General features: G+C 35.1%; 4 protein-coding genes across 4 annotated transcripts; 2 read left to right on the top strand and 2 right to left on the bottom strand.

Moving 5' to 3' along the window:
• Positions 1–5,896: 5,896 nt before the first annotated feature.
• Positions 5,897–6,402, bottom strand: EAE98_010507 (uncharacterized protein; the record flags this gene model as incomplete). Its single annotated transcript, XM_038958128.1, has 2 exons — positions 5,897–6,040; positions 6,190–6,402. 2 exons carry the CDS (start codon positions 6,400–6,402, stop codon positions 5,897–5,899), a joined length of 357 nt encoding a protein of 118 aa, XP_038805488.1.
• Positions 6,403–6,429: 27 nt separating this feature from the next.
• EAE98_010506 (uncharacterized protein) lies at positions 6,430–8,743 on the top strand. The gene is made up of 4 exons (XM_038958127.1): positions 6,430–6,616; positions 6,684–6,788; positions 6,857–7,257; positions 7,343–8,743. Exons 1-4 carry the CDS (start codon positions 6,470–6,472, stop codon positions 8,001–8,003), a joined length of 1,314 nt encoding a protein of 437 aa, XP_038805487.1. The 5' UTR covers positions 6,430–6,469; the 3' UTR covers positions 8,004–8,743.
• A 251-nt stretch (positions 8,744–8,994) lies between these two features.
• On the bottom strand, positions 8,995–10,533 carry EAE98_010505 (uncharacterized protein; the record flags this gene model as incomplete). Its single annotated transcript, XM_038958126.1, has 1 exon — positions 8,995–10,533. The coding sequence occupies one exon, from the start codon at positions 10,531–10,533 to the stop codon at positions 8,995–8,997; it is 1,539 nt and encodes a 512-aa protein (XP_038805486.1).
• A 1,773-nt stretch (positions 10,534–12,306) lies between these two features.
• On the top strand, positions 12,307–13,317 carry EAE98_010504 (uncharacterized protein; the record flags this gene model as incomplete). The annotated part of the gene is made up of 2 exons (XM_038958125.1): positions 12,307–12,469; positions 12,545–13,317. 2 exons carry the CDS (start codon positions 12,307–12,309, stop codon positions 13,315–13,317), a joined length of 936 nt encoding a protein of 311 aa, XP_038805485.1.
• Between the last annotated feature and the right edge of the window lie 587 nt (positions 13,318–13,904).

Genomic DNA, 13,904 nt, shown 5'->3' with positions numbered 1-13,904 from the left:
TAAAATACTATTCTCGGAATTTATATTCTATACCTATATATTTTCTAATATTAATAATTGAGTTAATAAATATAGTTTATTTAATATTGTTTTTTTTCTGAGTTTTTATTACCTAGCAAATTATAAATAAATCCTTATTAGAATTTATATACTCAAATTATAAATATTTAAAAAGTTTATTACAAAAACTGAATACTTTTCTATAATATTTACAGTTTGTTGATTATATAAACTATGCTTTTAGGAATATTACTACTATAAAATAGTTTATAAATTTATTAATATAATTATCTTACAATTCTTCAAATCCGAATAGCCCTATAGACAGAGAGAATATATTTCAATTGTATCTATCATTATTATTTTTCTAATATTATAATTATAAATACTTTTTATAATTATATTCTTAAATATAAAAATCATTCTTTTATGGAAAGCTAGTTTTTATATTATATTTATTAGCCATTATAACACTAAAAGGCGATTTATTTATTATTGCTTAAAAAACTCTTTATTTATATTATTATAGTTATAATCATTATTATTGTAATTAATTATTTATTAATTTTCTAGATTTGTATATTTAATATTAGTCTTATTATCTATAACCATCTTACTATTATCTGATATACTCTGTTTAAAGCTTATTATTATTCAATATAATTAATAATTTGTTTTTAGTATTATTTTGTTACCCCCAATATTATTACTACTTAGCAGGTTTTTAATTAATATATTATTGTTTTGATTAATATAGATTCGATATATATCCTTTTTAATCTTAATAATTATTATTATAATATTATTTGAATTAAGTATTATTATAATTATTATTATAATTCCTATATTAGCTTTTACCTTTAGGAAATAGTTGGAATACTATTGCTTGGAATACTGATTCTAGATTGTTGATTTATTTAAAGAATTCTAATAGTTGTGTTTTTGATTGAGGATATTTGATATGAAATTGGAAGTCCAGAATGAAGCTGTTTTAGATAACTATAAACTAATTATATCTAGAGATTATATTAGCTGTTTTTACATTTTGTAATATTATATTAGCGAAATTTCGTATAATATGATTATTTTGAAAATCTTTTATTTTATATTTGTCTTTAAGAAGGTTTTGTATTATTATTTTAGGGTATATCCTGAATTATTTTTCTAGGATTTTATATAGTATTGATATTATAATAATTGTAATAAGTATATGTTTTATATCTGTGAGTTTTATAATATATCAGATATATATTATATCTTGTAAGCAATTAGAGAAAACTTTAATAATTACTGTATTACTATTTATTAAGGCAAAATGCTTCAATTGAGAAGAGAAGGTATAAACATTTATATATATTATCGATTTCCCTATAATTATTATTTCGATATTCTATAGATTTAATTCTGAAAGATCGAAATAACTAATCTCTTTGGTTTTTAATAAGAATTGAAAAAGTAATTGCAATAAGTTTTTAGGGTTTAATAATAACCCGGGAAATGTGTGTAGTTATATTTATTATATTATAGCTATAGAAATTTATTCTAATTATATTTAAATAAAGGATACTATTTTAAAACAAGGGGGTGCTCTATTTTGTAGTGGATTATTAGTATTATTTTTTTTTTAAAATAATTCTTTTAAATTTAATATTCTATGTTTGTTATATAATAATAATACTACAACTATATCGAAAGTAGTATTATCCCCTATACCTTGATTTTAACTATTATTTATAGAATGTATACTATTTGTTTCTAATATAATTTTTATATTTTACAGTATTAATAAAAAACTAGAAAAAGAATAGTTTGTTTACTAATGAATCCCTTGTCAATATAGTTATTTATATAAATATTACTTCAATAATAGAGGTTAATATAAGATTTGAAAATAAAGAATTATATTATCTATTTCTTTATCTTAATCTTAATCTAATAGACTATTTAATTTGATAAAAGATATAATAATAATAAAAGAGATACAGGAAAAGAATAGATATTATAAAAATTCTTTAAAGAATTCCGAAACTCAATTATCCAAATAAATATTGAAAAAATGGATTTTGTTTCTTTTTTTTCCTTTTTATAATATTTTATTTATTTTTTTTATACTCTTACTATTAAAGCTCAAATTTGATTTTATAATACTAAAAAAGATAAAAAAAATATAATCAATTATTTTCTTTTCGAAAATAATAATGATTTGTTTTAATATTAATTTATCAATAATTTATTCTAAAAAAAAGAATTCTATAATTATATTTATGGATCGAATACAGTAATATTGTATATTTGTATTTAACGAATCTAAGATTGGTTTTGTTTTTGATATGTAAGTATTATTTCTATAAATATCTTCAATAATTTTCTATAATTTTGTAGAAAAAACCTTACAGAATTGATATTCTATATATATAAAAGTAAGTAGTTGTTGGACCTACAAGACAAGTTTGTGATCTATAAATATAATGCTGAAGGTTTTCTGTAATATTTATGATAACTGGTTATTAGTATAAATATTTCTTTTTTATTTTTATTTAAATAAAAACAAAATATATAACCAAATAATGCCTAATAGGGATTTGCTATTATTTGATAGGTAATGAATGGATTGAATTATAAAAGCTGATTATTATTAAGCTAAGAGCTATGCTATTTAACTACACTTATTATGTAAGCTATGTTATTAGAGCCTAGCCACCATGCCACCTGCCTAGCCACCATGCTACCTGCCACAAAATCAGATGGTTTAATATCCTTTTAGATATCTTTCAATATGTAAAAGTGTTATAAATTTAAAAACCATTTTGATTAGTATTTATGGGTAACGAGTTGAATAATTTTTAAGGAATTGGATTTTGATATAATGAGGTTATAAAGAGGTATAGAAGAGATTGTATATAAATCAAAGTAATTAAAAGATGTATATATATAATAAGAGTATAATATAAATACTAATCAAGCTTATAACTATTATGGAGATAATAGTTATATCTAATAATCATTTTGATCTGAGAATAGATATATAGAATGATAATAAATTAGATTGATTTAAGATATAATCCTAATAATCATATTTGCTTTATATATTCTAATCGAGTGAAATACTTGTTTAATTAGGTATATAGGGTATATAAGTGAAATGAATGAAATAGTATTAATAATTATGAGAGTGAGTACTCCGAAGGAGTACCAGGATTAGTACTTGTAAGGTTACACTATACGGTGAATTCCGTGACATTAATAAAGCTAATAAAGCTAATAAATTTAAAAAAAATTTAGATTCTAAGAAATCAGTGAGAAGTTTATAAAGTTTTATTGTTTTCAGGATTTTCAGGTTTTTTTTGGATTTTTTTGGATTTTCAGATCTTTTTCAGGATTTCGGGATTTTCAGGCTTTTCCAGGATTTTCGGGATATTAGGTCTTTTCTGGATATTCCGGATTTTTATTATTTTCGGGATTTCTTTTAGAGTTTGAGGAATTAGTGGGAAGTTAATGAAACTTTATTGATTTTGAGATTTTTCAAGAATTTCAGGATTTTCAGATTTTGAAGGTATTAGCCTGGTTAGTTTATAAAATTCTATTATTTTTTGAATTTTTAGATTTTCTTTATATTTTCGAGGAACTAGTGAGAAGTTAATAAAGCTTTATTGATTTTGGGGATTTTTCAAGAGTTTCAGGATTTTCAGATTTTGAGGGTATTAGTTTAGCTAGTTTCTAAAGTTCTATTATTTTTTAGGATTTGGAGTGTTATTTATCAGCGAATTGTTATCAAATTTTAATTTTATATATTATATTTTCGAGAATGAAAGCTGAAAAAGGGAAAAGTAAAACTCTATCGAATACAAATCATTATTCCATTATTGAATACGAATCACTACCCTATCGAAAGTAAATCGATTTCTTTTTCGAATTTTCGAATTTTTCAAGGTTTTCAAGGTTTTCAAGGTTTCAAACTTCGGATTATATAGATTGGATTAGTTCTTGACACTCTTATACTACAACATAACTCTTTTAAAGCTATAGAGAAACTGAACCTCATAAAATAAGGATGTAGGTACTGCAATATCAACTTATTACTGTAGAAATTAATAAGGTTACAAAAAAAGATCGATTTAACAATAATTAACTGTCAAATAACTTTCGAGAACGAAAGCCTAAGAAGAAGGGTTTTATTATAAGCATTGATACGATATGGAATTGATATTAGGCCAACTAGTAATCCAAAAGCAAGCGAAGAGTTTTTACATATATATAGCTTCAGGAAAGAGATTCGAAGGGATTAATGAAAAGTCTTATTCTAATCCTATATCTATTCTAGTTGTCACCTTGTATTGATTCTAACACTACCCTTTTATATCAAAAATCATTTTTTAAATCTATTAATATTTCTATTAATATTCAATATAATTCAATAAAAATTTGTATATATATAATTTAGATCGATTTAAGCTTATTCTGAAATTTTTAGATTTTTAGAATTTTTCTGTATTGAGAATTAAAGCTTCAAAATTGTTACGGATTGGTTATAACTCTACTTAGTAGGTTTGATATTGATCAAACTACTTATACCCTTTTGGGGTTATGTGGTCGAGTGGTAGAGTATTTGGCACCGTAATAGTTAGTTTGATTCTACCTGAAGGCTTTTTTCGTAATTGAATCCGATTAGTTAGGGAAAAGTGGTTCTACTTACTTTTAGATACGTAATCAGTTTTCTACTACTAGAATCTTTAGTAATCCTATTCCGGGATAGGGAACGAGATCCCGCTATGCCCATTTCGGGATTGAAGGAAGAAGTAGTGTTACGGATTGGTTATAACTCTACTTAGTAGGTTTGATATTAATCAAACTACTTATACCCTTTTGGGGTTACGTGGCCGAGTAGTAGAGTACTTGGCGCCGTGACAAAAACATCGATTTTTAAATTTGTATAAAAATCATATACAAATTTAAGTTTATTATTAAATCTTTTATAACTTTTTAACAATATTAATTAAAAGAAAACTATATATATTTTTGAGATATTTAAGCTTGAATCTATATAGAAATTCAAAAAAAAAATCAAAAAAATTAACAGATATAGAGATATAATATACAATAAGTTTAGAATAATATAAATAATCCTTATCATTTTAAGAATATTCTTATAAATATTTATTTATAAAAAAAAATTTATTTTTTTTGAATCTCTTATATTGAATATATTATAAATTTATAATAAAATTTTATAATTTATTTTTAACAGTTTTTATTAGAAAGTTATTAAAGATTTTATAAAAAGTTTAAATTTATATATGATTTCTATACAAATTTGAAAATCGATATTTTGAAATTCTAAATCTCAATATAAAAAAATCCTAAAAATCTAAAAATTTCAGACTAAGCTTAAATCGATTTAAATTACATATATACAAATTTTCATTCAATTCTATCCATAAATAAGAAAGTTATAAATTCCATTTTTAGTGTATTTTGAATATAAAAAGTGGGTGGCTTGAAAGTAGGGTACCCGATTTATAAGAACTGTTTAAAGGAAGCTTCCAAAAATCCAGAGTTGTAATCTTACCTAATCATGTGTTATTTCCAGATAAGGAGATTTACGTCGGCAAAATATTAACCCTCGCCAAGAAATTAATCTTAGCCAATGATAGCTTCGTCAACTTTTGACCCTTTCAGTCTGCACCACAGTAATGCCATAACGAGCTTACTAACACTCGTATTCTCAAGCAAATAAGGTTGAGATTGGAATGATAAAACCTACATACAACGAAACCCTTTCTCTGCCCCGGAGATGCTAAATTGACACTCGGACTTCAGCGTTTCTAGGCATAGGTAGGTAAATATGGAAGGCGGGACTTGCCGATCAGTGTATAGCCTCAACTCGGTATTAATAATTCTACACCTCTTCCACCTCTTCCACCTCTTCCACCTCTACAATCTGAATGTTCACAACGTCCACCTTGGTAAGCAACCGAGGCAACACACTGGTATCGATATCATCATCTTTCGAGAAACCACGCCCATCGGGAATTTTCCCCCTCTTCAAGAATATCGTGGTTTACACGGGGAAAACTCTACTTTGTGGGTATCATCCGTGCTTTGAATCTATGCAGGGGGGCGATGGGTCGATGATCTGCGAACGGGTTCATCGATTAGTACTCCGTACTAACAACTAACAGATACACACACGCACGAACCTCTCCTTGATTTCTTGATGGCTGGCAATACATTTGGAATTCCGGGATCGTGTAACGGAAATGTAACGGGAATTTTCCAGTCCAATGATGAAATGCCCCTTCCAAGAATAGGATTGAAAAGAAATGTCTTAAAGCCCGGATGTCCATAAATCTTTCTCTGTGCATCGCGTGTTCCCTGGCGCTTTGCTTTAATGTTGGGGTGCATATGAAGATCTTACATTCGCTATCGATAATAATATGTAAGATATCAGATCATCAGAATCTGATTCGAAATGGCGGAAAGTCATGCATGGCAGCTATATGTAGCTGTGTGTGTTTGTTACCCTTTGGCATTTATCGGGGTGTCATTAAGAACTTATGTCAGGTACTTTATGCAGAAGGTTATGGGATGGGATGATTGGTTGATGATACTCAGTTTGGTTTGTAGACATACCGTTGTTTCAATTGAATCGAAGAATTGATAGCTAATTGAATATGGAATAATAGGCCGTTTATACCATGTACACGAGTTTCGTTTTAACAGGATTACACTATGGAACCGGACGACATCAAGTGGATCTGGAGGAAAGTGATTTCCTATGGGCAATTAGAGTAAGTTCCTTCCCCATCTGGAACATGAACCGTTATTCAAGTCGCAATCTGACTAACTTTTTCCAAAGTACTGGTATTTCAGCGAATGGGCTTATGTCGTGGCGATGACTATAATAAAAACTGCCATCGCTCTTTTCTACCTCCGAATTATGGTTATCCCCTGGCATCGAGTCGCTGTAAAAGTCATTATGTGGATTGTGATACTCTTCGGCTTTGTGTATTTCTGGTGCGTGGTTATACAATGCTGGCCTATACCTTACATTTGGGAACGATACGCCACGACTCTTGATAGAAGTACGGGAAATTGTTTGCCTAGAGGAATCGTTTTGGGTGGAACGTATTTGCATAGTATTATAAGTGCTGGAAGTGATTGGGCCTTGGCTTTACTGCCAATTGTCATGTTGTGGAATGTGCAGATGCCAACTGGTATAAAACTTATCGTCGGGGGAATTGTCGCGTGTGGTGTTATGTGCGTTAATCCTTCTCTATCTTGCCTTCTCTCCTTCCTACAATCGTACCTTGTGAAAAAAGAGCTAACGCCATATGTCGTACAGTGCTAGCACAGCAACCATCATTCGTATTCCCACTGTTTCAACTATATTGGATCGTGAGGATTTCCTTTTCAAAAGCATCCCCCTAGCCGTTTGGTCGACCGTTGAACCTGGAATGGCTATATTCGCCGCGTCTCTCGCTACTCTCCGACCACTACTTCGAAGAATCTTCCCCAATCATTTCCGAAACGCTGCAATTCCATCACTACCATCATTGAGAATCCCCACAAATCTGGCGAGGAAGGTAGAACCGTCAGATGATGTCGAGATGGGAACTAACACGGCATGCTACAGCGAGCCAAGACCTGGGCAGACTTCAGAAGAAAGCCTGGAGACTATACAAATTCATTTGGATGACCGCATTGAGCTCGGTAGAAGTACAAGTAAATCAATGGAAATTTACGAGGAGTCTCCAGGTCTTGATTCGAGTTCAGAGGGGAGTCATGATTTGGAATCAAAGGGGAGTGATGACGAAATGATGGAATTGTCGTATACCTCTCGGGGACCATCTCTACGTCTCGCGCCATTAGTTTTCTCTCCAACATGTCTCTCGCACACAATTCCTTCGCCATCAACACTTTCACCTTCACATGTCGCGTCGTGTATGAGGGACAGTCAGTACAACAGGAATTCGAAGGTAGTCATCCCGTCTTCGCCTATTTGAAGCGGTTTCGAAATCTTTACACAATCAAAAGTATAAAAGCTGAGTATGAGTACATTCCTGTACTCAATCATACACACAATGTGATCTAGGATTGATGTCTGGGTATCGGACATGGATAAAATGTCAGACGGGTCCCAAATCAATCGAAAGACACTCCAACGAGATGCCAAACGCTGGTTTGAATACCTTTAATCACTGAAGACACAACAAAGGTGTTGAACCTAAATTGAGAATCAAAGGTGGAAATGCAAGAGGAGCACATAAAAGCAGGATTCCGTCCTCCACACAACGCAGATGGATCAATGGGAGACCCTTTCTGCGGCACGCCAATCACTATCTGCGGATTCCATGCCCACATTCTAATTTAATCTCGCCTAATATTAGCAGAGCACATCGATATTTTTACATCATTTCGGTTTGAAAGACAATAGAATCAGACTGACAGATCGATCCTGCAAAATGGACATGGCCTTTGCGGGTTGGGGTGGAAGATGGTGTAAACGCAATAGGTTGAAGAGAGAAAGAGCATGATTGGTGGGGCTCAATGGTGTAATGAAAAGTGTTCGGAGTAAGAAAAGAACACATATACGGCATGATGTTGGGATATTGTCAGAATTTCGCCGCTTGAGGCTCACTCCTTGGGTGTGGGGTTGCAATGGCAAGAGCCGAGGCCTGAACTTCTTTAATCCTCTATGATTAAATCTGTATCAAGATACCAAACGTATTAACATGAGAATGATTAATCAAATTGTTTCCAAGAGAACGGTTGTAACATATTGAGACGCAAAATCGTTGGATATGCTACCAACCCCGCATATCCAAATTGTACCGAGGACAATTGTCTAGTACACGTTGAAGGTCCAAGTGAAAAGCAAACTGGGTGGCAATCACTAGCACAACGAACGAGCGTTTGTATTACTTGATTCCAATTTACTTATCAAGTGACTTATTTGGTATCATACCAAGAGTAACGGCGCTCAATTGGGGGCGTTTACAAGAAGAAATCCTTCAAGCCATCACTCATCCCATTTGTTTCACCCTTCCTCCCTTTCTCCAGTATGGCAAGTGCCTCTTCGACTGGAACTCTCACAGTCCTGACATCATCGATAGGCAGATCGAGTAGTTCATCTCGAGTTCGGTCCCACAAGTTCCCATCCCATTTTCTACGGACAAGCAACAACCCGGTCTTAGTCATATCATCACCATCTACACAGATGAAAAACTCCTTATCAAGACCCTCAATGAAACGCTTTTCACGACAGAACCAAGGGAATCGTTTCACAGCCTCATCATAACTCCATTTAATCTGCTCCAGACCATGACCTGGCCGCTTGATCCCTTGCGGCGCATAAACCAATCTCTCCTCTCCAGGGCTCCGTTTAGCGGCCTCAGAATCAATCGAGTCAGCACAAAAGCCAAGCTCTTTTCCATGTGTGTTGTACTGGAAGGCGATGAAGACTGGTTGCTCGCGCACACTTTCCGATGGCCAGTCAGCATCACCATTAGCCAAAATTAGGAAACGTGTCTGAAGACCATCGTTGCAAGAATACGGAATTCGGATGTGCGGAGGGGTAGTAAATGTTCCTTTCCCGATGCCGCGCAATTGTCTGTTTCCTGTTGTTTCCGAGTGACTTCCATCCCACGATGGCAATTTAGCCATCAGCATACCGTTTTCATCAGGGTTTGCCGTGTCGATGACTAGGATGTGAGTTTTGTGCAGCCATTTGTTCTTCGAACAGCGCTGGGGATGAAGTATAGCGGCCTGTTGGATGAGGTCCCGAGTAGACGTTGGGCTGGAGGTAGAAAATGAAGGCGTGAGTTTGGCTTGAACGCGGCAGGCCAAGTCCTCTGGCGACTTATGTTTGAGCCCTGGCTCCAACTTGGCAACAACATCTTCTTCGAGTAAACTTAAGTGGATATAGATGGGAATGTAGTAACCTAGAGGGATATTTTTGATTGGTGCTGGTGGACCATCATCTTTATTAACATCATTGTCGTTCTTATTTTTGTCAGTTTTATCGTCTTCATCATCTCCTTCGTTGGAATGTAGCCCAGTGAAATCTTTCAATTCGTCCCAACCCATATTCGCAATTTGTAAGTTTGCGATATTCAAGCCGGAATCAGCAGCTCTGGTACGAAAGGAATCAACATTACAATTAGAGTCCTCGGCATCCATCTTGTTCAGTGTGACTAGTATGACACCTTTGCTTCTCCAGTCTTTTTTGACAACGGCGATAAAGTAAAAGGGCTCAAAGATATTTTGTGATGCCAAATCGATGTGATAATCAAATGCAGCACGCAAAGGTTGGCCGACAAATCGCGATTGTGGAGCGAGACGAACGGAAGTGCCCCGATCCCTCTCACATTCGACGCACTTACTTTCGCACTCGCGTTGACACTCTTCAAGTTCTGCATCGGTCAAATCGACAAGAGTGTACAAGGCCGTTGGAGGTAAGTTAAGTGTGTGCCCACGATAACGTGCCATTGATGGCGCCGTTGATGGTAGCGAAAGATCTGGCTCATTGGACATGGCGATTTGAGTTTTGATTGAATAGTAGCAACGGTGATTGTTTGAGGTTTGAAATAGTATTTGCTACAGGAAATCGTTAAATAAACGGGTAGAATTGGCTTGATGGCTTGGAAAAAGGCAAGGAGGCAATGGTGTAAAGTGAAAACTGCTTAAAGTTTTGTTTATCTTCGATGCACTGCAATTACCTAGGACCTTCATAACAAATGTGTCAGAGTATGTAGTTGCCCTACCTACCTAAACAGGTAAATATCACAATTACATAAGCGATCGCTTTAATTGTGTAATCACTGACGTCAATTGAACCAGTCAGCGTAATATTTCGAATCCTGCGGCACGATAACCTTAGGCATATCTTACAACCTAATGTCAACGGTTCTTCAAACGAGTCCCAATTAATAAGACGATAGCGATTGGCGGCAATATACGCTGTTTCTAAAACACATTGCGGCAAATTTGTATGATATGAGTTATCAAGATGCGAAATAATGTCGTCATTTACTACTTATTTCGCTTCACCGTAAGGTATTAGGATTCATACCTTCAGCAGTCACTTACGTGACGACTTATGATATTTTTTGGATCGTCGTGAAATATAATATGCCTTTCAGCATCAGATATATATAGTGCATAATACTGATGGCGATCTTTGGGGCTCTGCAAGTGAATGCGATCTCAATTACTTGCGCACCGTTTATAGAAACATTAGATGACTATCTCACATCAACGGTAAAGATCTTCGATAGTTCCAGCATTATAGCATGGCTGAAGTACCTCAGATCTTATGCACTACAGATTACTTGGAATATTCCGAGCCAACATATTGTTTCTACTCAAAAGTGTGCCACAGCCTTGCAAATCCTAAGAGGCGGGGGCTAAAGACGATGGTAATCATGAGGTCATAATTCATGGGACAGATTGAGTCTGTACGAAGGTTGCACGATATTTCCAGTTCTTATTCTGTAGAATTTGTCGATTTCGGTCTGTACCAAACATCTCGAGCATGCGAGCCTATCTAACTTGGCGTGTCCCTCTTTCATAACTGTTCCACAAGCCGAGAAAGGACAACTATTGTAAGAATACAACCTATGTTTTGTCAAGTGCGTTAACCCTCAGCTTCTTTCGGTATTGAAGGTGATAGTAATACATGTATACCTCAACCATCACCTCCTGTGACTGCATCCGGGTAGTCCGGGCACAGGGAAGTTCAACAGTAGCAGAGACATTGACACCGGCATCCGTGGTAATCATAGCATGGACCGACCGCTTTGTCGGCAGATAAACTTGTCTGCTATTCAATAACACTTGGTGCTACTCACCCAAAATCCTACTCGATCTGGTCAACAATTTGCCAAGAAAATTGTGCCAAACTCACCACAGCTCCATTTTAACTAAAACCTCACACTCGCGTAAGTCGCGTTAAGAGCCCGGTGATCATTCGTACCACTTGAGATATCTTGAAGCTGCAGTTTTTTTGGTCTGAGTACGAAGGATTGAATCATCTTATGACAGCAAGGCACAGAAGTATGACAGATGATGTGGAGGCGATGAATGTAGCGACGATTGCCCAGGTTTTGATATAGAAGTTGGGCTCAAGCAAGACTCAGATACTGGCACAGCAAACGTATAAAGATGTGCTGCCGTCGCTTGTGTTGATGAGTCCAGTCCGAAAACATTATCCTACAACTTCACCCAACAAATACGGTAATACCCAGATACAACAAACTCAATACCTTGTTATCCGCACTTCTCTTTCTTCGGAATCTATCCATCACCATGAAGAATATCAGCCTAATTGCTTCATTCCTCGCCCTTGCTGTGGCAACATCTGCCATTGGCACCCCTGACCCAAATCTCGAGGTTCGCGCGGACCCCGATGATCTTATGATCTTTGTGTGCAATGACGGCTTGGACGAGATTTGCACCAACATGTGTTATGGTAACTATGCTTCTTTTTCTTCTTCTTCAAACCCTCCTTTTCCATAAATTCCCTAGTTGACACTGTTGGTCACAGGAGCTTTCTGCGCCGGAATAGGAGAAAGTTTGCAATACGACAAACCTGACTTGTCCACAAGGCGTAACCGCCGTAAAGCTGCTGGTTGCATCGCTTCAGGTGGTAACCGCTGTTCAGTCAAAAAGGGCCACGCTTCCGGGTTTCAATGTGATGAATATCCATTCGCGTCGTCAATTCCTAGCAATGGTGCTACAACACGCCTCAACCGTTGTGTGCCGGCCGCTCAGAACCGTAAGCAGGAAGGAATCATTAGCGCTTTTTACAAGAGCAGTTACTGCACGGGTAACAATGGTGGAAAGTGTACATTCACGGCCAAATTTTCTAATTCGGGGGATATTGGGTATTGTAACTCAGAAGAATGTGACGCTGATGACGATAACGAGATCATTGGTCCTGGTGGTACAACGAGTGATGGCGACTCGGCTGAAGATAGAACAGACGACGATCCAGACGCAGGTCAGAAGAAGAAGATGAAGATCAAAAGACGCAATGGCCTCGGCAAGAGACTTCCTGGCGCGCCTGTATATCGTACAAGCTCAGGTTTAGAGCTGGATATCCCCGGCGGTGCTGTGATAGGACAGCGGGCTTTTGTTGTCTTGCCACGAAATGCGACAATGTGGGATGAGCAAGCTCAGTTTGGAACCCCTAACCAAATGAGAGAGTTCCACGGCGACGAAGGTGAAGATGAGGATGAGGAGGATTATGACTACATGTTGGTGAATTTGGATATCAGAGAAGACACAATCGTCGAGGAGATTGTTCCTGCTGTCTGAATTCAAGGAGACCTTTTTTGTATGATAACATTGTAGCTAGGGTCTGAGAGAAGTTTATAGAAGCGTAGCACGGATGAGGAATAATCAAGCTTTCTTTAATTATTTTCACTGGACGTAGTGGTTGATTAAGCTTGATGAACCAGTGGAAACGGGCATAGTGAACTGAATCTTAACATGCGTACCATGGTTAAACAGGGAAAAAAAATCGTCTGAACACATGAAGTGTGGATTGAACTCTGCTCACAACATATTGGTGAAGTTTTCCTTGGAGAACCTTGAACAATGGACTGTTGATTAAATGAGAGGAAGGGGTCTCAAGTGGTTTGTATTCAGAGAGGTCAGTCCATGTTTGCTAACCGATATCCCTACTACGTGCACGTCCCTGCTATGTGCATGATCTCGATCACCTATTTTGAATCATTTTAAAAATTAATAATAATTTCAATTTATAAGATAAAGAGCTAGCAATTTAATTGATAAATGATAAGATATAATACTATCTAAAAATATAATAAAATCTTTAGATTTTAAATTTTGTTGAAACTTGTATTGTTCGCTTTCTATTAGATTGTAATATAATCTTTTTC

This window comes from Botrytis deweyae (assembly GCF_014898535.1).
Source record: "Botrytis deweyae strain B1 chromosome Unknown BDEW_037, whole genome shotgun sequence".
In the NCBI taxonomy this organism is placed as follows: Eukaryota; Fungi; Ascomycota; class Leotiomycetes; order Helotiales; family Sclerotiniaceae; genus Botrytis; species Botrytis deweyae.
Note: the sequence above shows the minus strand (reverse complement) of the source record. Positions and strands in the feature narration are given on the sequence as shown.